This window comes from Anolis carolinensis, chromosome 1 (assembly GCF_035594765.1).
Source record: "Anolis carolinensis isolate JA03-04 chromosome 1, rAnoCar3.1.pri, whole genome shotgun sequence".
Lineage (NCBI taxonomy): Eukaryota > Metazoa > Chordata > Lepidosauria > Squamata > Dactyloidae > Anolis > Anolis carolinensis.
Genome location: NC_085841.1, coordinates 311,108,473 through 311,130,092, shown reverse-complemented (window position 1 = coordinate 311,130,092; position 21,620 = coordinate 311,108,473). Strand labels below are relative to the sequence as shown.

The 21,620-nt window shown below is 37.4% G+C and overlaps 2 protein-coding genes across 3 annotated transcripts in view; one reads left to right on the top strand and one right to left on the bottom strand.

Moving 5' to 3' along the window:
- The window catches only part of capn3 (calpain 3), a 32,510-nt gene extending 26,202 nt beyond the window's left edge, over positions 1-6,308 (top strand). Inside the window, exons 19-23 of the mRNA XM_062968137.1 lie at positions 451-519; positions 2,350-2,428; positions 2,594-2,710; positions 4,800-4,858; positions 5,788-6,308. Coding sequence (XP_062824207.1) covers positions 451-519; positions 2,350-2,428; positions 2,594-2,710; positions 4,800-4,858; positions 5,788-5,814 — 351 coding nt within the window. The 3' untranslated portion in view covers positions 5,815-6,308. The remainder of the gene's footprint in view (positions 1-450; positions 520-2,349; positions 2,429-2,593; positions 2,711-4,799; positions 4,859-5,787) is intronic.
- A 2,529-nt stretch (positions 6,309-8,837) lies between these two features.
- znf106 (zinc finger protein 106) overlaps positions 8,838-21,620 on the bottom strand; it is a 52,671-nt gene continuing 39,888 nt past the window's right edge. For both annotated transcript variants that reach the window (XM_003214559.4, XM_008104176.3), the window contains exons 17-22: positions 20,393-20,455; positions 19,219-19,338; positions 17,227-17,298; positions 15,884-15,955; positions 13,669-13,815; positions 8,838-12,784 (exon numbers count right to left, since the gene is read on the bottom strand). In XM_003214559.4, coding sequence (XP_003214607.3) covers positions 12,728-12,784; positions 13,669-13,815; positions 15,884-15,955; positions 17,227-17,298; positions 19,219-19,338; positions 20,393-20,455 — 531 coding nt within the window. In that variant the 3' untranslated portion in view covers positions 8,838-12,727. The remainder of the gene's footprint in view (positions 12,785-13,668; positions 13,816-15,883; positions 15,956-17,226; positions 17,299-19,218; positions 19,339-20,392; positions 20,456-21,620) is intronic.

Sequence of the window (21,620 nt, the reverse complement as noted above, 5' to 3'; positions counted from 1 at the left end):
TCATATAGAAGTGGAAAGCATACAGCCTTCCAAATGTTGTTGGACTTCAGTCCCCAGCATTTCCCACCACTGGTTAAGCTGACTGGGTGAGAGGGGAACTGCAGTCCAACTCCTGGGCTCAAAGCAGGTTACAACATAGGAAGGACATTGTCCCCAGATCTCTGATAAAAATGTACCTTTATAGTATTGTTTTAAATATTCTCCAATGTACTTATGCCTTGGGCAAATCCATAAAAAGATATGAATAATATTTAAAGAAAACAACTAATGAAATAATTGCAAAACCAAAAAGTTCCAATGTACTACTCAGTAGTTAAGCAGGAGTTTTAATCAAGATTTTAAATGCTTGGACATTAAAAAAATACTTTCCCAGTGGGTGTTCTCTTAACTGAACGTTGAGTTCGCCAACTATATTTCCAGAAAATATTGTACTGAACATTAAAATCACAGACAGATGGTTCTGGAAAAATAAACCTTGAAGAGTTTCAACATCTTTGGGATAAGATTAAAAGCTGGCAGGTATTGATTGAAACTTCTTGTATGGGTTCTGCACACCATTCTTCTGGACAGACTAAGTAGTGCATGCTTACCAGTACTTCACAGATAAAAACTGGGGCACTTGTGTCCAAACAAGTGGTTAAGATGGCAAAAGCTATTGAGGAAGAACACACAAACTGAAGGTTGCCATTTTTTGCTTTAGCATGAGCCTACTAGAAAGGATAACATGTTGACCCATCTCCTTTCCTTATGTAAAACACTTCTACACTTTGAGCTCAGTTTGTAGCAACTGAAGGAACTTGAGGACAAGGGGGAATGTAGTAATGAGCAAAAAATAGTAAAATAATAAAATAAAAACACAGAAAAGGTAGATCCTTCAGCATTTTTGTTGCTGTTGTTCTGTTGGGGGAGGAGAGAGAGAATTAGTATATAATAAATCATTTGATCCACCTCTGCCTCTCTATTTTATGTCCAAGGTCAATGGTAGGAGGGGGACTAATAGTTTGAATTAGACTTCCTGGCTAAATCTACCAGCAAATTTAAAATAAATAGAAGCAGTAACACTAGAAGCTTTCTTGCTGATGTTTTGTTTACATATTCCATGTGTAACAAAATTCAGATGTGCAATTGCTTTCAGCGAAAGCAATTTCTGCTCCTTATACTCTATCGATCCATAGAGTTCTGTTACTTTTAACCATGAATATCTGCAAACATTCTAGAAGTTCTCTGAAAACCTAATAGGTAACATCACTAGGCTGAAATCTCATTAGATATCCCTTCTCTTTTTATTAATCCCACCAAGTATTTTAAATTTATTTAAACCCTGCTAACACCAGGTGATGTGTCCGGATTTCCATGTCACCACTTGGGTGTGGTTTCCATGTCACCATAATAATGTCTGAGTGACACTCATGTGAGATAGTCATATAATAATAATAACAATAATAATAATAATAACAACAACAAAATCACGATCTGCCAACTGCAAAAGGCCACCCTACTGGGATCTGCGCGCATCATCCGAAAATACATCACACAGTCCTAGACACTTGGGAAGTGTTCAACTTGTGATTTTGTGATACGAAATCCAGCATATCTATCTTGTTTGCTGTGTCATAAAATAATAATAATAATAATAATAATAATAATAATAATAATAATAATGATAATAACTTTATTATTATAACCCTCCTCCATCTCCCTGAAGGGACTTGGGGCAGCTTACATGGGAACCAAGCCCAGAAAACAAGTGTACAAGATATAAAATAAAACTCATAGTAACAATATAATTAAAAGCAATTAAAACCACAGAATAAAAGCTTAATAAAATACATCATAGTCATATAACATAAAAATGTACCTTCAAGTTACCATCAACTTATGATGACATATTAATTTCACAAGGTTTTCTTAGGCAAGGAATACTCAGAGGTGGTTTTGCCAGTGCCATCCCCTGAAATACAGTCTTCAACACCTGGCATTTGTTGGCAGTGTCTCATCCAGGTATTCATAACCAGGGGAGTCTCTGCTTAGCCTATAACATCAGCCACGATCTGTGCCATTAGGGTAGTTAAAACGCCTCCAAAAATAATTCAAGTTGTTAACATTTAATGAGCGGTTTGATTATAACCTATCGTGCTACCAATGGAAGTGCAATTCATGTTAGAGGTTCTGCAAACATTTCTTATTCTTATGTTAGCCATTGTGTAGCCTACAAAACAATAGACTATTTCAAGTATTTCCTGTTAGAACAGGGCCATTTGCTTTAGTGGATATTTCTGAAACCGTTTTCCCCCTTTCTGGTAGAGCTGGAACAAAACTAAACCTAACATTTCCACTGTTACTTTCCAGAAAATTTTCAAACACTATGACACCGATCACTCAGGAACCATTAACAGCTATGAAATGCGTAATGCAGTGAAAGATGCAGGTATTGTACTATGCTTGCTGTCCTATATTCTTGGACAGAATCTTCGCTAATATAGTCTTCTACTTTCGTTCTGATAAATCTCCAGTTAAAATAGTATTATCTACGTAAAATTACAGAGAGAAAATGGGAAACATATCTCAAACTCGATGTCTTTATTTTTTCTAGGATTTCAGTTGAATAACCAATTGTATGACATCATTACAATGCGCTATGCTGACAGAAATATGAACATTGAGTTTGACAGCTTCATCTGTTGTTTTGTGAGGTTAGAGGGAATGTTCCGTAAGTATATTAATTTTATCTTCTTAAAAATATTCATCTCAACAATGTTCACACCATAATATGGGAGAAGCTCATTGCCTGAAAGCAGTGCTCAACAAAAGGGCAGGGTATCAACCACAATTACAAAAAGCTCACAAGACCATAACATAAACAAGGCAAACAACCAACACAGAATGTATCTATTACAATTGTCAAAAACAGAGAAATGCAAGTATATAAAGATTTAAATAGAATGTCATACACATTGTATGAAAAATAATGTGCAAAATAGCCAAAGGTAACAGCACCTGTATGACAAGAGGATACCAAAATCAGTCAGTCTATGGATTGTTTCTCTTGTTTATGTAATGATCTAATGTGCTTCTTATAAATGTTCACAATGAGGGACAAACTCCTTTCACCATAATCAATGCTGGCAAGATAGTGTGTGCAGAAGATTGGTTTCAGCTGCCACCAAAATTATAGAGGACTCGACGTGTGCTAAACAGATCGCCACCCACTGACACCAATATATGGAGGATTCGAACTCGTTACCACTACTAGCACTGTGTTGGGATATTTAGAGAGTCACACAAGACACTTTATGTGAGGAAAAACAAGAAATTGTGTATTTGTATTTGAACAGTAAAGATGCATAGTAATTTCAATAAAAGATTAGGTTTTTCTCTTACAAAGGATGATTTTATAACTTGAATTCTGTGGAAATATGTTCCTTCACACAGGAAATACAAACAGGACAATTTAAACCTTTTAAATCCACTTCTTTTGGGATTTTACTCCAGCACTCCAAACTATAGTGTCTCAATATAGTTCTCAGCCTTTCCTCCCTGAAGGCTTTAACTATATTCCTCAAAGAGGTTTCTTTAAAAAAAAACACACACACACACACAAATCCTAAACCTATCTCTATCTTCACACTTCAAAAACCAACCCCTTAACTGAAAAAGAATTCTTTGGCAGCATAGCTCCAACTGTCACTTTGGCTCCGCCCATCTTATTTATTTACAGTATTTATATTCCGCCTTTCTCACCCCGAAGGGGACTCAGGGCGGATCACATTACACATATAAGGCAAACATTTAATGCCTTAACATAGAACAAAGATAGAGACAAACGCAGCTCCGAGCTGGCCTCGAACTCATGACCTCTTGGTCAGAGTGATTTGTTGCAGCTGGCTGCAGTTGACTGCTCACCAGCCTGCGCCACAGCCCAGGCTTCAGTCGCTAAGCAACTCTCATTTACATCAGCCAATCAAACTGCACTTCCAGTAATGGCTGCCTGATCGCTCCTCCCCCTTGCTCTTTTTAGCTTTTGCAAGCAAGGCCTGAAAGCTAACTGTACACCAACTTGGTAAGGTGGGCTAATCTGCTACAGTGTGCGTTGCAACTTCTCAGACCTCCCTTTGCCTAAGCTGAAGTCCTTCTTCTATTGTTTCATGGCCATAATTTCATTAGCATCCCAAGGTCATTGGAGAACTTTGTCTTCATATTGTGATATTTTTAAATTCGACCAATCTAGCTAATCTGACTATTTCACAACTGTAACATATGAAGACATTACTGCCACCATCTCAAAAATAAAGATTAATTATTTGAAGTACTCCATTATTTATGTTATATGATCTCTTATATTGATGCCAAATTATACTTAATATCAATGGACACCAGTGGTGTAGTAGTTGGACTGGGCCTCCAGTGTTTGAATACCAACTCAGAACAAAACTCCACTGGGTGACCTTGGCATTTTAAATCAAGCATTTATCAGGATTTCCCAAGCTTTCCAGTAAAAGTTTCCCCACGTGTACTACAGTTACCACAGATTATAATTTCCATAATACCTAACCAGCACAAATTGTCACACTGGATGCAGACGAGGGACACCGTCGATCAAAACATCTTGAAGTTAACAAAATTGACGTGAAGCTGTTTCAAAAACAGATAAGATTACTGGTGTTTGCTCCTTGCACTTGAGTGACAAAGGTGGAAATCTTGGAAGCAACAATACTTAGGTTTGTTTGGTCTAAGAATCAGAATGCTCACTAATTTGGCTAGAGTAACTTCTCATTCTTTTTCCCTTCATGTCCCTTTAGGTGCATTTAATGCCTTCGACAAAGATGGAGATGGTATTATTAAACTGAATGTCTTAGAGGTAAAAACTTTTACTTTGGTGTGTTTCTTCATTAAATAAGAGCTATATTCTATAGGTCTAGATATTTTAATGGTGTTAAAAGCTAATAGCAACTACTAGCCAGGATTGCTAAATGTCTCCTCCATTTTACCTGCAGTGTACTACACCATGCTTTACTGTGGCTTATCATTCTTTTCATGAGTAAAAAAAAAAATCCCACAAATTCCCCATCATTTCAGAGTATGACTATCTATGAGGTGTGGGCAGTTTGTAGGCATGGGTGCAAAGCTGGAAAGACAAGCCTTTTGAGTTAGTTAATACAAAGCTGTATTGCCTTGAAATATACTGCTATTGAGTTTTCTCAAGAGCAATGTTGCAAATGCCCAGATGTTCTCATTTAGGCTTTGATTTCTTTAAATATTGGAATGAAATCAGGATTTAAATCTGACTTTATACAGTTACTTAGAAAATCCCACAATTTATTAGGATGCCAGTTTTGTATAAATGAAAAGAGACTTGAGAAGATTGCAAAGGGAGCTGCACCTTTCCTCCTGCATTTTTAGATGTCTATTGTCATTTTGGGGCCCCTGGTGGCACAGTGTGTTAAAGCACTGAGCTGCTGAACTTGCGGACCAAAAGGTCCCAGGTTCAAATCCCAGAAGCGGAATGAGCGCCCGCAGTTAGCCCCAGCTCCTGCCAACTTAGCAGTTCGAAAACATGCAAATGTGAGTAGATCAATAGGTACCGCTCCGGCGGGAAGGTAACGGCGCTCCATGCAGTCATGCCGGCCACATGACTTTGGAGATGTCTATGGGCAACAATGGCTCTTCGGCCTAGAAATGGAGATGAGCACCAACCCCCAGAGTCGGTCACGACTGGACTTAACATCAGGGGAAACCTTTACCTTTACCTATTGTCATTTAATATTGCTTTTTTCACTTTTCTTCCAGTGGCTACAGCTCACCATGTATGCCTGAAGACTACAAATACTTGTTTTTATCCTCATTTGTGCTCGTTCTTGAAATGAGATCCAGATTTCTGACAAAAAAAGCCAGCCAGCATCAAGTTGTAGATCAAGGACATTTGATGGGTCTTCCTCCTCTGAGAGCCATAAGGGTAGTACAGTTTGTATGCAAATAATCTATCTCTCTTTACCAGATAGTTGTGAATCTAAAATCGACCTTTCTACTTATTGATAACTGACATCAGTAGTATCATATTGCAAATGGTGCCTGCCATCACTGCACTGGGGAATGTTGTTCAATCTACTGTATGCTGTGGAGACACCTTTCCCCCATGATGATAACTCTTACAGGAGTGAATTTCTCTTCCTAGGAATAGATTTCTTCTTACTTCCTGTTGCCACACTTCTATTTGTATCTAGGAGATGTATGTAGGTCAGATGTTTGTAACTCAGGGACTGCCTGTACTTAAATAACGTATTTTAAATATGTAACTGTTTGAAATTTCATATGTGTGTGTGTGTTTTTTATTCTATTCCCATGGCCAAAGACTTCTATAATAAATCAACATATCATTCAGAATCTCCTGAACAATACTGCCACTGTTCTTGCTGATTGGGGGATTTTGTTAGTCAAAAGAAAGGAATTTTTCTAACCTTTTCAAATGGATTGTGTAGAAAGAGGATGAGAGAGTTATACATCCAGCCAGGTAGAATCTAATACTTAGGTAGAACTGTGACTATTGTGGTTGAGCCAACTGCATTGCAAATATACAATATGTTTGATAGCTACAGAAGTTTCATACAGCAAAAAACCTGTGTAGATCCTGGTCCTGTGTCTGAGCACATGGTCTCAGGGGAATGAAGCACCTGCTAAAAGAAAGTGACTGGGAGACTTGGTTGAGGAAGTTAGCAGCCACTACCTCTATATAATAACAACAACAACAAGTCCTAGACACTTGGGAAGTGTCCAATGTGTGATCCAATACAACAGCCAGCAGTGTCTGCTGTGGACTCATCTTGTTGTGTTTCAAATATTATTATTATTATTATTATTATTAATAATAATAATAATTATTATTATTTTATTTTTGTATCCCACCATTATCTCACGGCGGCTCACATGGGGACTAGCCCAGACAACAACAGATTAAATGTACAAATTGTCATGTCATATCTCCTCTGAGTTGAAAGACATGGCTCAGAGAGGGAAATAATATTGGAGGTGAACACCTGGCTCCACAGACAGTGATACCCAGAATTATTTGACTTCTTGGGCTATAATCTGCAGTTTCATGAAGATGGACTTCTGGCATGTTATTGATTGCACCTCACAGCAAATGGCAGGACAAATTCTGCTAAGAATCTCACAAACTTAAATTATGCTGGGGGCGGTGGTATTGAGGACAAGAGTTCATCTACTGCTGGAATAGTAACTCCACTATTCTAGAGGACTGAGAAAATAGTGCAACAACCCAACAGTGGAAAGAAAAAAACGTAAGCATCAAGGAGGAATAACTCCTGGCCTTAGATGTCTGTCTACACTAATGCACAGAGCATGGGAAATAAACACAATACATTTTTAATGAATACTGCAAAGCAAATATGATATAACAAACATCACAAATCTGGTGGGATGAGTTTCATGACTGGAATGTTCCAATAGAGAGGTATAGCCTCTTTCAGAGAAATAGACTGAACAAGAAAGGAAGAGATAGAGCAATATATGTCAAGTATGTTTCTATCTGCGAAAATCAATGACTTACCTAAATACTGGAAGCTAGGTTGAGAGCATCTGCATACAAATCAAGGGGGAGAGAAACATCAGTGATATTGTAGGAGCATACTACAGACCCCTCAGCTGGACTGAGGACTTGAAAGAGATGAGCAAATATTCAGAAAGGACAGATGTAGCTGAGATTGGGGATTTCAACTATCCTGGCATTTGTTGGGTCAAACTCTGGTGAGAATATCTTATCCAGCAAATTACTCACATGTCTTGCAGACGATTTCACAGATCTGATCCTAATCGAAAGTGATGAACCTGTTTAATAGGTTGGAATTGGTGGGAAACTTAGGTGGGAGTGACCATGTTCTTCTGGAATTTTCATATATAGCAAAAAGGGGAATCCAAGCATGGTCAGACATGCAATCTAAACTTTAAGAATACTGATTTCAAAAAACTCAGGGAAATACTAGGTGTGATCTACTATGGGGGCACGGGGTACAAGTTTTAATTGTGAAAATTTAAAAGGGACATGTACAAGAAATTGAAAAGGGGGAAGTCATCACAAAGGAATTCATATGAATACCTAGCATATATAGGGATAAAATTGGAAAAGCTCAAGTGCAGAATGAGTTCAGGCTTGTGAGGTTAAAAACAATAAACAATAAAAGGCTGTTTTGGGTGTGCCTACAGCAAAAGGCAGAACAAGGAAATGGCGGAGTCACTGTGAGAAGATGGCAAAATGCTTACAGGATAGAAAAAAGGCAGAAGTACTCAACATCTTCTTTGCCCCAGTCTTCTCCCAAAAGAAAAACAGTGCTCAACCTGGGGAAAATGGAGCAGATGAGCCAATAAGGCAAATGCAGGATAGGTAATGAGGTAGAACAGCCATTCTTGGCCACTCTAAATGAATTCAAGTCTCTAGGACCAGAAGAACCATATCTAGGGATATTAAAAGAACTAGCAGAAGTAATCTCAGAACCACTGGCACACATGTTGATTTCATCTAATCCTAGAGTTGAAAGAGACCACAAGGACACCCTGTCCAATCCCCCACCTTGCAGGGACACATAATCATAGCACTCCCAACAATATTGTACTTCTCCAAGGAAAAGTCTTCCTTTACATAGAAACTCCATGTCAGAAAAATACCAGCCTATAATGAATTTTGAAACGCCTTACATGCAATTAGGAATTGCTCCAAGCAAATCCTAAATAACTACTTTCCTGATCCTTATATAAAAAGTCAAGTTAGTAATCAAACTCTTCAGAATATTCACCGAGAGACAGGAAGAATTAAGGCAACACCAGACTTCTCTTGTTATAAAGTATATTTATTTTCTTTTTTCTTTTTGTTTATTTAGTTCACAGCTTGTAGTAAAAAGGAAAGGAAAGACCAAGTCATTATGTGCATGTGAGTTCACACATCTTTACTCATGAGAAAAACCACACACATCATCCCACAGAAACAAAATAGGGTAGTGAAACCTGTCAAGAAAGCTATTGGTGTTTATTACTTATGCAGTTTCTCTCATCTACTATTTTTATAGGTATATCAATCTCTTCCTTGTTTTAACTGGTGCACAATTTGAGCCTTTCTGGTTGTGTTCATATTATAATATTGTACACGAAGAGTAAATACATTTGTCCTTTGCATTAATCCATCTTACCAGAGTCCCAGAAATCTAGGAAAACCAACATTTAGAGCAAGATAGAAATGTGTTGTGCCTTGCCTTTTCTTTGAAAAACAACTAAATGCCATTGAATGTATGAATTCAAAAATATGAAGATAGAACTTGCAATTTTAAAAATCAACTTTATAGCCAAAACAGTTTACAATCTAATTGACAATTAAAATGCAACCTAGAGCTCTCAAGATGAACTGAAATATGGACTGTAGCTTTGGTGTCTTGATTCATGAAGCCTATTTGTCTCAAGGGGCAAACAAAAGCTGGGCTATACACTGGCATTCAGTTGTAAAAAAAGACAAACAGCTGAACAACAGAGCAATTTCCTGAAATTTGATACACAAACCATTCCCGCACAGCTCTTAACACACACCAAATCCTTACATTCACTAAATAGGACAAATGGCATAAAAGAAATGCCTTTTGTGTTGGGGAAGTGTGTTGGCATGCAGTCCAAATTCACCCCATAGACAGCCTACAACAGTTTGCTCAGGCATTAGCCAACACATAACTTCACACTCCCACACAGGTCAAAAATACACTCCACAATTCCCTCTAGCCACTTCATTTCTATCTCTTTACCTTCAAAACAACTTTCTCAACTTATAATTTCAACTTCTTTGTAGAAAGATGTCAGAAACCCAGAAAAGAATGAACTTGACAATCTACATTTCACAATTTGACAATGAAAATGTCCTTTGTATTGCCGCATTTTCTGGCAGAGACCTAGAGGAACATAGTAACATTTCTCTATAAAGAGGCTGAAGTACAGAATGCAGAACCTCAAACCAAAAACAAAACAAAACAAAAATCCCTGATATATAACAGAAGAACATTTATAACCTGAAATAAGGAACTGTAACAACTCTAACATAAGTTTTATCAGAGTATATTGAAGTGCTGAGACCTTCTGTAATTAAGGAGTAATACTATTTTAGGAATATATGATATGGCTTAGAACAGTTCTTCTCCGAGTTTAATAAAGGCCCACAAACAGAACCAAACTTTGGTAAGACACAACCACACAATACTGCTAAATCAGGCTAAAAGCAAATTATCGCAAAGGCATCCCAAAATGGACAAAAGGAAAAGGTATTTTTTTCAACCATTTTAAAACACACACATTCACACATCCTATTACAACAACTAAGAAAACAAGTGTAGTGTAAGTTGGTAGCACTTACAGCTATTACTCTAGTAAATAAATATTAATTTTTGCAAACAAACTTACTATCCTCTTCCAGTAAAGTTATCACTGGAGAAGATAGAAAATTCAAATCCATTCACTCGTTATCAAGAATGCACTAACACTGCATGCCACATATTTTTCTCACAAGCACACTGCCTCTGTACCTTCATTTTGTTCACATTTAACTTTAGATGACCTAAAAATCAATCCATTACAAAAATGCGTACGCCTTTTTCTATGGGTTGAACCCTGGAGCTTCTTGTTGATCTCTTTACAACTTCCCTTAGTTTGTGCTATTGGGAGGAAATAAGTCCAAAGTACCAACAAAACAAAAGACTAACACTGCCCAGAAACCTTGTTTTTCCTCCAGGTGTTTCTGACAACCCCCAAAAGCTTAAGCCAGCATTGCCAATAATCAGAGATGCCAATAGTTGAAATCCAAAACGTCTGGAGAATCAAAGCATAAGAATCACTAATCTAAAGAAACATGATGCTTTTAAAACAATTTTACATGCTGCAAATATACTGAAGATTGGACAAAGTCCACAACATGTCCAAGTCCTCTGACAAGTTTTCATGTTGAGTTAAAAGCAACTTCCAGATACAGGTCTGTTCTTACAGGCAGCTGCGTGTGCATTACCTCAAATTTCCAAATGTTGTAAACAACGTTGCTCTCTTAATATTTAGACATTATCAGAAACAATAAAATGAAAGAAGTTAAGGCCTACATAGGTAGGCATTTCAAGACTGTTACAGGGATTCTCATTTTCCCTCTGGAATAAACCAAATAAAGACTGAAGCCAGCGATAAGAAGAAAGCTGGTTTAGAGCTAAAGGGAGGGGGGGACCCTTATAAACTTGAGTATGGGAACTGCTACATCCTCCCCAAGAGAACAGCACCAAAGTTCCCACAAACCCATTTCAATCATTCTTAATTATTGTCTTCCCATTATATTGATTTTGTAGGTTGCTACTTCTACTTCATTACAGTAAATGGCAGCACAACAGACATACATGATATTCTCAGCTTCTGCTTAGGCTCCTTGGATTTTAAAAGTTCATATTTTACATCCAATAGCCTTTTCATTTCGCAGTAACATTCAAACTACAAAAAAAGGAATTTGGCAGAAATAAAAACCGGATTACACTAGGGAAAGTGGTCCAATCAAAATGCTGTTTTAAAAACACAAGGGTGGCCATGTGTCAATTAGACAGCAGTGAACATGTTCAGATTCAATGCAGGACTCCAAAGCTCAGCAACTTAAAATGTCACAATAGGTCAAAAACTTCCAAAATCAGGGACTAGGCCTGTTCCTGCATCAAGAAAGCACTGAATATAAACATATGGGTACAAATGCTTAAAAGATGACATTATTATCTGCACTAGCCTTTGCACCAAGGTGCAGTAATTAAAAGTGGAAAAAACAGGCTACTTAGATGATGTTCCTTCTAGTTCAGATAGATTCTGCTGTTCAGTTTGGAAAAGTCATAGAATCATAGTTGGAAGAGGCCAAACGTGCCATCTATTTCAACCCCCACCATGTAAGAACAGCACAATCAAAGCTCCCCAATAGATGGCCATCCAGCCTCTGTTTAAAAGCCCCCAAAGGAGGAGCTTCCACCACACTCCGAGGCAGTGAGTTCCACTATTAAACATCTGTTACGGTCAGGAAGTTCTTCTTAATATTAAGGTGGAATCTCTTTTCCATAATTTGAACTCATTGCTCTGAGTCATTGCATCATGTCTTGAAAGTGTAGGCTAACTCATAATATAAACTGAAGATTAAAAAGGAAACAATTCCTGCATGCCTATTCTTCCCTTTAAGGTCTCTCATCAAAAGAGAGATACTATGAAAGGAAAGGCAGCACTCAATATTTAAATGGTATTTTCTAGTCTGTATTTTATTATCATCGTCATTATTGCCCAAATCTCAATCTATAAACTGCCTGAGAAGATCTGATATACAACATAAAAACAGAAAGGTTAATAATGTATGTAGGCACCCAGTGTACTAAACATTTCTCTAAATAACACATTTTAGAAGTTTGCAATATTTTTTTTAAAAGGGAAGACAAAACAAATGGACTTGTTACGGTTAATGAATTCAACATTCTTTTGTTTGGTCTGTCAGTCATTTCCTTCTCTACAGAGCTGCAAGCAAGATGCTGTCTCTGTATCAAAAAAGAAAAAAGGGGGGAAGGCCTAAGTCCTTTTCCTACTCCAAATATGAATTGGGGAAGAAAAAAGGACCAGGCTAGAGGCAGACAAGGCATGGAATACTTCCAGTTTATAAAAAGAACTTCCCAATGTGGGAGGCAAAAAAGCTTCATGGGTCAATCTTGCTATCATCTTCTGCATGTTTTTCAATATGTCCCACAGCATCCTATAGAGAAAAAGGGAAAAAACGTTACCAAACATAGCTTTCAATAAACCAACTGTATTATAGTCATCCTATATTTTCATGTACACATTTTGAAAAGACTACATTGACTTACCCACAGGTAAATGCTGGAAATGCTCTGTGCTCCCTGCCATTATGAGCAGTTGGAGTGACGGCAGCCATTTTAATAAGGGCTTACAAGACTTGATAGTCTCTCTGAAATCTTTGTGAAATTTGCAAAGACTACAGAGAAATAGCTGCTCCTCCACTTCACCTGAAGTGCCCAAAATGGCAGTGATCATAGAGATTATGCAGTAAATTCATATTAAAAATGGCTATTATAATCTCTCTGCAAAACAGCTTATGAACAAAGCCCATATTAACGACGGCTGCCACCGTTATTAATTGTTCCGGCTGTCCTATGTTGCTGATGAAAACCATTTGAGCTGAAGGTGAGGATGTTCCTGGGCAAGTGTAATTTTCCCCTTATGCCAGAACCTGCCTGGGGAATGAGAGCTTTGTAAATGGAAGACCGGAAACATCTCTAAGGTGCACCCAGAAATACTTCCTTTGACTATTACTACTGGACTAATGATGACGGAATGAGTAAGAGAAGAAGACACTTAGGTGTGTGCAAAGGCAACCTCCCCTCTTCACTTCTCTCTTCGTGGACAGAAAAACAATGTGGTCTGTCCTGTGGCCCCAGCATACTTTTCCAAGGACCACAGCATTGCAAACTTAAATTATTTTTAAACCACATTTTTTTAAAAATGACAGACCATTTTGTTCTTCAGAACTTAGTCATGCATTTATTACTGCTTAAATATAGTTGATAAACAATTTCAAACATTCTTTCAAAAATTTTAATGCAACACTTCATTACATACCTGCTTGGAACCTTTCCTGGAGGTGAAGAAAGCATCACAGTTCTTCCAGCGGCACTTTAACGTTTGAAAATTTGGGTTGGTGTGGTCATTTAATAAATGCTGCTTCAGGTGGTCTACAACTCCAAATATGAGTGAACATCCATGCCACTGGCAAGAGACATAGAATAGAAATGTTAGGGTCAGAATGCAGAGGATACAAAATGATAATAAGAAACAAGCATAAAATCAACATAGACAGCACCAATATGTACATAAATACAACATACAAAATCTCAGTGAGTACTATCTCACTTATCCCTTGCACATATACAAAAATAAGGTCCCAGAGATGACCCTCCAATCTTTTATCATCAAGTATTTTTTTCATTTATCATTTTGTAGACTCATAGTTTTAAAGTGCAGAAAACAGAACTCTGCATATATTCACTCATATACCTCACTTGGCCTAGATATGTGTAATTAGAATCACAGAAATAGAGAACTGGAGGGGACCTCGAGGGCCATGTAGTCCTATTTTCTGCAGGTACATTGTCAAACAGCTTTATCAGGAAGATCAAATATTTTTTCCTTATTATATTGTATTCTGGTTCACCCAACCTCCTTGATTGTTAGCCGCCTTAAGTCCCCATAGAGAGAAAGGCGGGATAAAAATAAAGAAATTTCCATTTGTTTATTTTACTCTGTAAACCCCATAGGACAGAGTCAAATCCATTAAACTGCTAGATGTACTGGTGGAGGAGTACTGTGCAGACCTCTATATGTCATTGAATTGCAACTCTCACTTTTGGCTATGCAGGCAAGGGCTATTAGGAATTGTATTCCAACAACACCTGGAAGGCGATACTATTAACCCCCTGCACCACTATAAATCCTAGAACCATGTTACTGAAATGCATAAAGCTATCCTAAATGGAACAGCTTCTATGCACAAAGGAAAACAGCTGTAATCTTGGCTGTGATCCAAATCTATAGTTGTGTGCTGCCAAAATCTGCTGTGAAATTGAACCCAAGACAACTGACACGCCTGAAAAGCCATGCATCTGCCAAGTGGTCATGCTTCTAACCAGGAATGACTATGGGTGAGAGTGGGGATCATAAATAGTCTCCAGCACTACAGGCTGTAACTCTGCTAGCAGGTGTGCAGTTTCTTTGAAATATGATCAGAATTTCTATGCAATACCCAGGGACTGCTATTTAGAAACTACGTACATATTATGAGAAAGTAAAAAAAGAACTATGACCACAAACAAGGTATTAGATGGATGCTAATAACCTGGTCTTTCTTTTTCAAAATAATAATTGTATTATTATCATTATCATTAACATCATTATTATCACCCCCTCTACCTCCCAATAACTGAACTCAATTCAGGTTAAATTATTATACAAAAAGATTAGCAAAAGTATAAATATAAAAGTTAATTTAAAAGCAATTAAACAATTTGTAAAGTTAAAACATAAAAAAAATATGTGAGACACTGAGACCACAAAAAGAAAGTGAGGTTCCTAATGGGCCTTTGAAAAAGATGGGAAGTTATGTGGCCCATGCATTGACTGCTTCTGTGGTAAGCCATTCAAAACAATGGAGTCATTCTGGCAGACAGGTCCCTTGAATTCTGGTTTTTACAGCAGACCTGTGTCAGAAGCAGTGAGTTTCATTGGGTACACTAAATACAGTTATTTTTTAGGCTACCTCCTGATGAGGGAGAGTCTTCTGCCTGAGACTAAAAGCCATCCTTTAAACATTTCTTTTAAGATAAAAATATTATTTTTAAAATTTATTCCAAAATTTAACCATCATACCTTTTTAATACAGAATAAGTATCCTTAATCGAAAATGCTTGGATTGTGGAATATTTGCACATACAGAATGAGAAATCTTGGAAATGGTACCCAAGTCTAAACATAGAATTCATGTATGCTTAATAAATACAATATGCATATAATTTTGTGTAAGAAACAAAGATATTATCTTAGCCAGATTCAGATTTTAGAGCATTTTGGATTTCTGAAATAGGGATGGCCAATCCGTATAACTGTATTTTAACTGATCACTTCTTACATGCTTTTTCAATGGCTTTATACTGTTATTTTTTAATTATTTTACCGTAAGTCACCTTGAATATATTTTAGGAGTGGATAGAGTACAGAGGTAACAAATATGTCAAGGTAACAAACAGATTTCATGTCTAACAAAACTGTTTTAAAACTCTACCCAACAACGATAATTCTGCATCAAGTTCAGCCGCACAGCTTGGATGCTACCATCATAACAACCTGTATAGATCTGAAAAAAAAAGGAGGACAAACAAATTTTATTAATAGGAAAAGAAAAAAAATCTAAATCAAAGTAATGTGCTAAATGGCACTTCTGGATGAGCTAAAAATTCTTGATTTAATTTGCAGTAGCTTCCAAACATTAGGAAAAAGCACTGGAAAGTGAATAGTAAACAACTGAAAAACCCTTAAAAACTGAAAAACCTTTTAGTTTCATTATTTCATGAACAAAGAGTTAATAGCATAAAAACATGGTAAGTACAGTACTAGTTAATCTAGCCTTAGCTCTTTAAACCCCCCCCCCCCACTACGTTTGAACTTAAAATTCAAAATATATTAGGGAAACGATCACAAGAACTATCATAAAATGTAAACTGCATATAGTTATGAAGCCCTTACAATGCACTCATGATTATCCACTGAATAAAGGTCCAGCTAAATTACATTAAGTTGAGCTCAAACATATGCGAGTGATAAATCAAAATCTTTGAGTCAACTCTGCTGAAAGCAAATCTTATTTTATGAGGAGCAAAAAGGAAACATTTGCGACAAAGCAATCTAAGCATTGACAGGTATTCTAGGCCACAAACACAACAGAGTAAGTGTCAAAAGGATATGAGAAATATTCTAAAAATAGGGAAAGGGCATGTGTGCGTAAAAAAATTCAATCACAATGCCTCTGTATCAGTCCCAACAGATGCTAACCTTCCCAGAGAACAGGGACCAAGCGGGTTAAGGGACCATAACCTAATAAAATTCTACTACAAGGGCTAGTATCTAACCAGGATCAACAACACTTATTTATTACTGTTGTTGTTGTTTATTATTATTATTATTATTATTATTATTATTATTATTATTATTATTATATATGCATGCCCCCATGGTTCTTCTGGTAATGCTTTCCAATGGGATGCTGCTCCAAAATTGCTTACATATTTGCAAAAAAGCCATTTTAGCTTATGTGAGAGCTGAGAAGTCTTATTTAAAGGCAACAATAACAATGGAACCATGCTTTTCGTGTTATCTGATATGGGGCAAATGTATTGATAGTAAATTTGTGTCTACCAGATACAATCGTTTCTGTCTTTCCTTGAACCTTACTAGGCACTGAAAAGAGTCCATGGACAAACGCTCAGCAACAATGCTGTGAAGAATGAGCTTCTTCACAGATATTTGGCTAGCTCCACCTACAAAGCGAGAGGGGGGACTAATAACTCCTGGATAACTATTGTCATTGAGGGATCCCATGACTTGATGGAAAAGAAAAGAAAATATTACCATGCTCTTATGAATGGTCATGCACATAATCATATCCGAATGTCCTCCATAGACTTGCAAACGATCATGGGACTTGAGGTGGGAATGGAAAAGGGGAGAAAAAGAAGAGTAGTTAATAATTGCATACATGAATAATTGCATAAATAAAGTAGTTAATAATTGCATACATTTCGTTTTTTAAAGCGCTCACAGAGCTAATGTGTACAGTTTACAACCTTTCACTTCTTGGGAAGAATCATACTTTACAATGCTATTTCATTTCACAAAATGCTGCTAATCCTCCTGCCAGACAAAGCTAAACTAAATTACCTCAGAAAAACACTAAAAGGCATTTAAATATCCAAATCAAACTTCATGTTCATGATGAACTAACCTGCAAACTGCAGAAGAAACAGGAAACACATCTCAAGATGCTCAAAAATGGCTGCTTTTTCAGCAAAGTAATGTTTCAGCTTGTGTACACTCTTAAGGCTGCCTTCATAGAATCATAGAGTTGGAAGAGAACCCCAGAGCCATCCGCACCAACCCAATTCTGCCATGCAGAACACACAATCAAAGCACTCCAGACAAGATGGCCAGCCAACCTCTGCTTAAAAACCTCCAAAGGAAGAGACTCCACTACACTCAAAGGCAGCACATTCCACTGCCGAACAGCTCTTACTGTCAGAAAGTTCTTCCTAATGTTCAGGTTGAATCTTTTCCTGTAGGGGCTTATTTAGAATCTAATCTGTTATTTCTAGATCAAGAACTCTGAGACCATTTAATTCCTCTTCATTTTTCTAGTAAATGGTCTGAGAGTTCCTAATCCAAATATTTTTGAAATTAGATTTCTAAATAGTCTACAAAGAAGACATAATGAATTTACACAGACGGAAATGAATTTGGACTTATTAACTAAATAAGCAACCACCTTCTGAGCATCTTGGGACACAGCTCCAGTTTGATCTACAGATTCTACTTGGTGTTCCCGAATTTCTGCTCTTCTTTTAAACATGTAACACAATCCTAAGAATAAACTTGAATAAATCACAGGCTGATGTAATTTTACTACAGGATTCGTACAAATGACAAAAAAAAGGGTACCCAGTGCCGAACATTAGAACATTTTTACTTTTTGGATCACAGGTCACTCCTGGCTACAGGATTCCTGATCTATAGTTCCAATTTGCTGCATTCTAAAACTTCCAATAACAGCTGCTGAAATTTGCAGAGCTGCATTTCAACTCCAAAAACGCAACTTTATATTATTGTTTTAAATGGTTTAATTTGTGTTAAATGTCAATGATGTTTGTTCTTATTGTGAATTGTATTTTATCTCGTTTAATGTGGAAATTTGGGCTTGGCTCCATGTTAGCCGCCCCCGAGTCCCTGCAGGGAAATGGAGGCAGGGTACAAAAATAAAGTTATTATTATTATTATTATTATTATTATTATTAACTTTGAAATAAATTGCATCTCACTGAATGTTTGAAGAACAAAACAATTCTGTAGGATCATATGGGGAAAAGTACAACATTTAATACAGGCAGTCCTCAAGTTACAAACAAAATAGCTTAAATAGTTTTGTTCTTAAGTTGAATTTGTTTCTAAGTAGATTTTTAAGTGTAACTCCAGTCAAAAATACAGATATGTTTAGTTTTGAATAGCATAGGGAAGAGTTAACACCCTATGGGGTTTGTTTTGCTGTCTGTGCCCCTGTTCAAAAAATGTCATCCCATCCCACTTTCTTTCCCTCTGATTTTGAAAAATTTGGTTTGCTGTGGAAACAAGGATTGATAAAGCTTCAGTGCAGCTACTTCTCCCCCATAATAAGTCTTCCAAGAGTGGATTTCCCTTCCTAAGGGTAGATTCCTTTTGTCCTACCTCTGTTTTTAACTATGAGTCATTTGTAAGTTGGATGTTTGTAACTTGGGGACTGTAGTCAGTAGATGTGTCTTTTAAATTGGAGTTATGCTGTATGGCATTAAAATCATGAATACTTTCTTTTTTTACCTGCAACTCATAAACACGAACACATTTGTCCAAGCAGGCTGTTACCATCACCTTTCCCAAGATGTTCACAACTGTTACTGCATGGTTGTGACCTTTGTAGATCCGCACCAACTCCCCAGTCTGAAAAAAGGTTATCAAGTGATGGATAAATCAGAGATGCCTGTCACAATCATAGGCCACATGTGACCCCAGACTATTTTTACAGCTCTCAGGCATCTCCTCAACCCCTACAGAAACCCATGACAGTAGAATTTAACAACAAACCAGGAATTTCTCCTTTAAAAAGCAGAATTGTTTTTTTAAAGGAAAACCCCGTACATCTGTTATTCACAGTAAAGAGAAAACAAATGCACAAGTATAACAGTCTGGGATGTAATGGACGAGAAAAAGCTCGCCAATAGCACCAACCTAGAGCGGACAAAGTATTATTCTGGCAAATTCTACAGCTGTAAATATTATCAAGTGCATATTTTCATTATCAAGTATAGTATAATGATTTGAGAGCTGGATTAGGATTCCAGGAGACCAGATTTCACACCTCCAATCAGCCATAGAAATATGCTGAATGACTTTGATCAAATTATCTTCTCTCGGTTTGAGAGGAAGGTAATGACAAACTCTTCTGAATAAATATAAAAATAATATATTTTATTTTTATTCCACCCTATCTCCCCAAGGGGACACAGGGCGGTTTACAACAAAAAAATTGGCAGACATCACCAAGAAAATTCTATGATAGGGTTGCCATGCACCAAAGCCATCTTGAAGGCACAATGTCACAAATATTTTAATACCTGGCTATGATAATTTCTTACATAAAATCATTCACAGCATGCCAACTCTGAATATATGTGCTTCACTTCCAGATACTACAACAAACGTTGTTTCCACGTATGTTAGGGAAACGATAGTTTGTACATCTTTCGTCAACATGATACTTTGTGTGCATTTTGTGATCGAATGTCTAAAGTAAAATACAAAATAGAGTGAAATAAACTGCCCTAACAGCTCAACTTAATACCAGTTTGAGAAATCTGCAGAAGTGGCTAAGATTCTGGTTTCAGTAAGGAATTTAGGAAACGATTGGAACTGTTATATACTAGGAAACCTGATATACTTCCTATTTTTTAGTTTCCAACAAAATTACTTAGTTTTAATTTTATGAGCAACTTACATGTATGTTGTGGGCATGAACAGACTGGTCACTGGAGCCACTGAACACCAGATCATTCACAACCTTGGAAAAGACAACCAGACATCCAGATCACTCACAAAATTTCATCAAGAAATGCTCTCTTCCTTTTACCAACTATGTTTCTCAGATTTAAGGCCTATTGCAACAACACAAATATAAACTACAGGCAGACCCCAAGTTAAAACACCAGGCTTACATATGACACGTAATTAAGAACGGAAATGAGACAGCAGGAAGTGAGGGACATCTACCCCTCGAAAGGGAAATTCACTCCTGAAAGAGTTATTATGGGGAGAAAGGTGTTGCCACTGAAGCTTTATCACCAATCCTTCTTTCCACAACACCACAAATTTTCCAAAATCCAATTATCACAGAGACAGAAAGTGAGGTGAAATCTTCTGAACAGGGGAGGGGCACAGACAACCACAAAAAAACCCCCAAAACACCCAGACAGAATGTAACTAAGGCATGTACCACTGTGGCCAGATCAGACTTCTCAAAGAACAGACACAGCTGGGTACCAGTTTAAATTTTAATTAATTCCTCCTGGCCACTGCAGATACCTGGACCTCTAAGTTCAATGCTGAGCCAAGGAGGACCCCCAGACTGTGGGCCCATGCCTTCAGGAGGAGTGTAACTACATCCAGCAAAGGCTGGATTCCCATTCCCTGGTTTGCCTTCCGGCTGACCAGGAAAACCTCTCTCTTGTCTGGATTACATTTCAGTTTGTTTGCCCTCATGCAGTCCATTACTGATGACAGGCACTGGTTTAGGATCAGGACAACTTCCTTGGCCTTAGGTGGGAAGTAGTAGTAGAGTTGGATGTCATCTGCATATAGGTGGCACCACATTCCAAAACTCCAGATGGCCTCTCCCAACAGTTTCATGTATATGTTAAACAGCATTGGGGGCAAAATAGGACACTGAGGAACCTCACAAGACAATGGCCAGGAGTTCGAACAAGAGTCCCCCAGCACCACCCTCTGGGTACGGCCGTCCAGGAAGGAATGGAGCCACTGTAAAACAATGCCTCCCAGTCCCATCCAGTATAGGGTAGATCACATTATCTGTAGTTTTTTAGATATGGTCATCATGATTCTTTTATGGGTGAGCAGATGATGGCTGGTATATGGCATATGTTCTGTAAACTATAGCTAATAGGTGAAAATGAGTGCCGTTTTTGGAATAAGCAGATCAAATATACTCA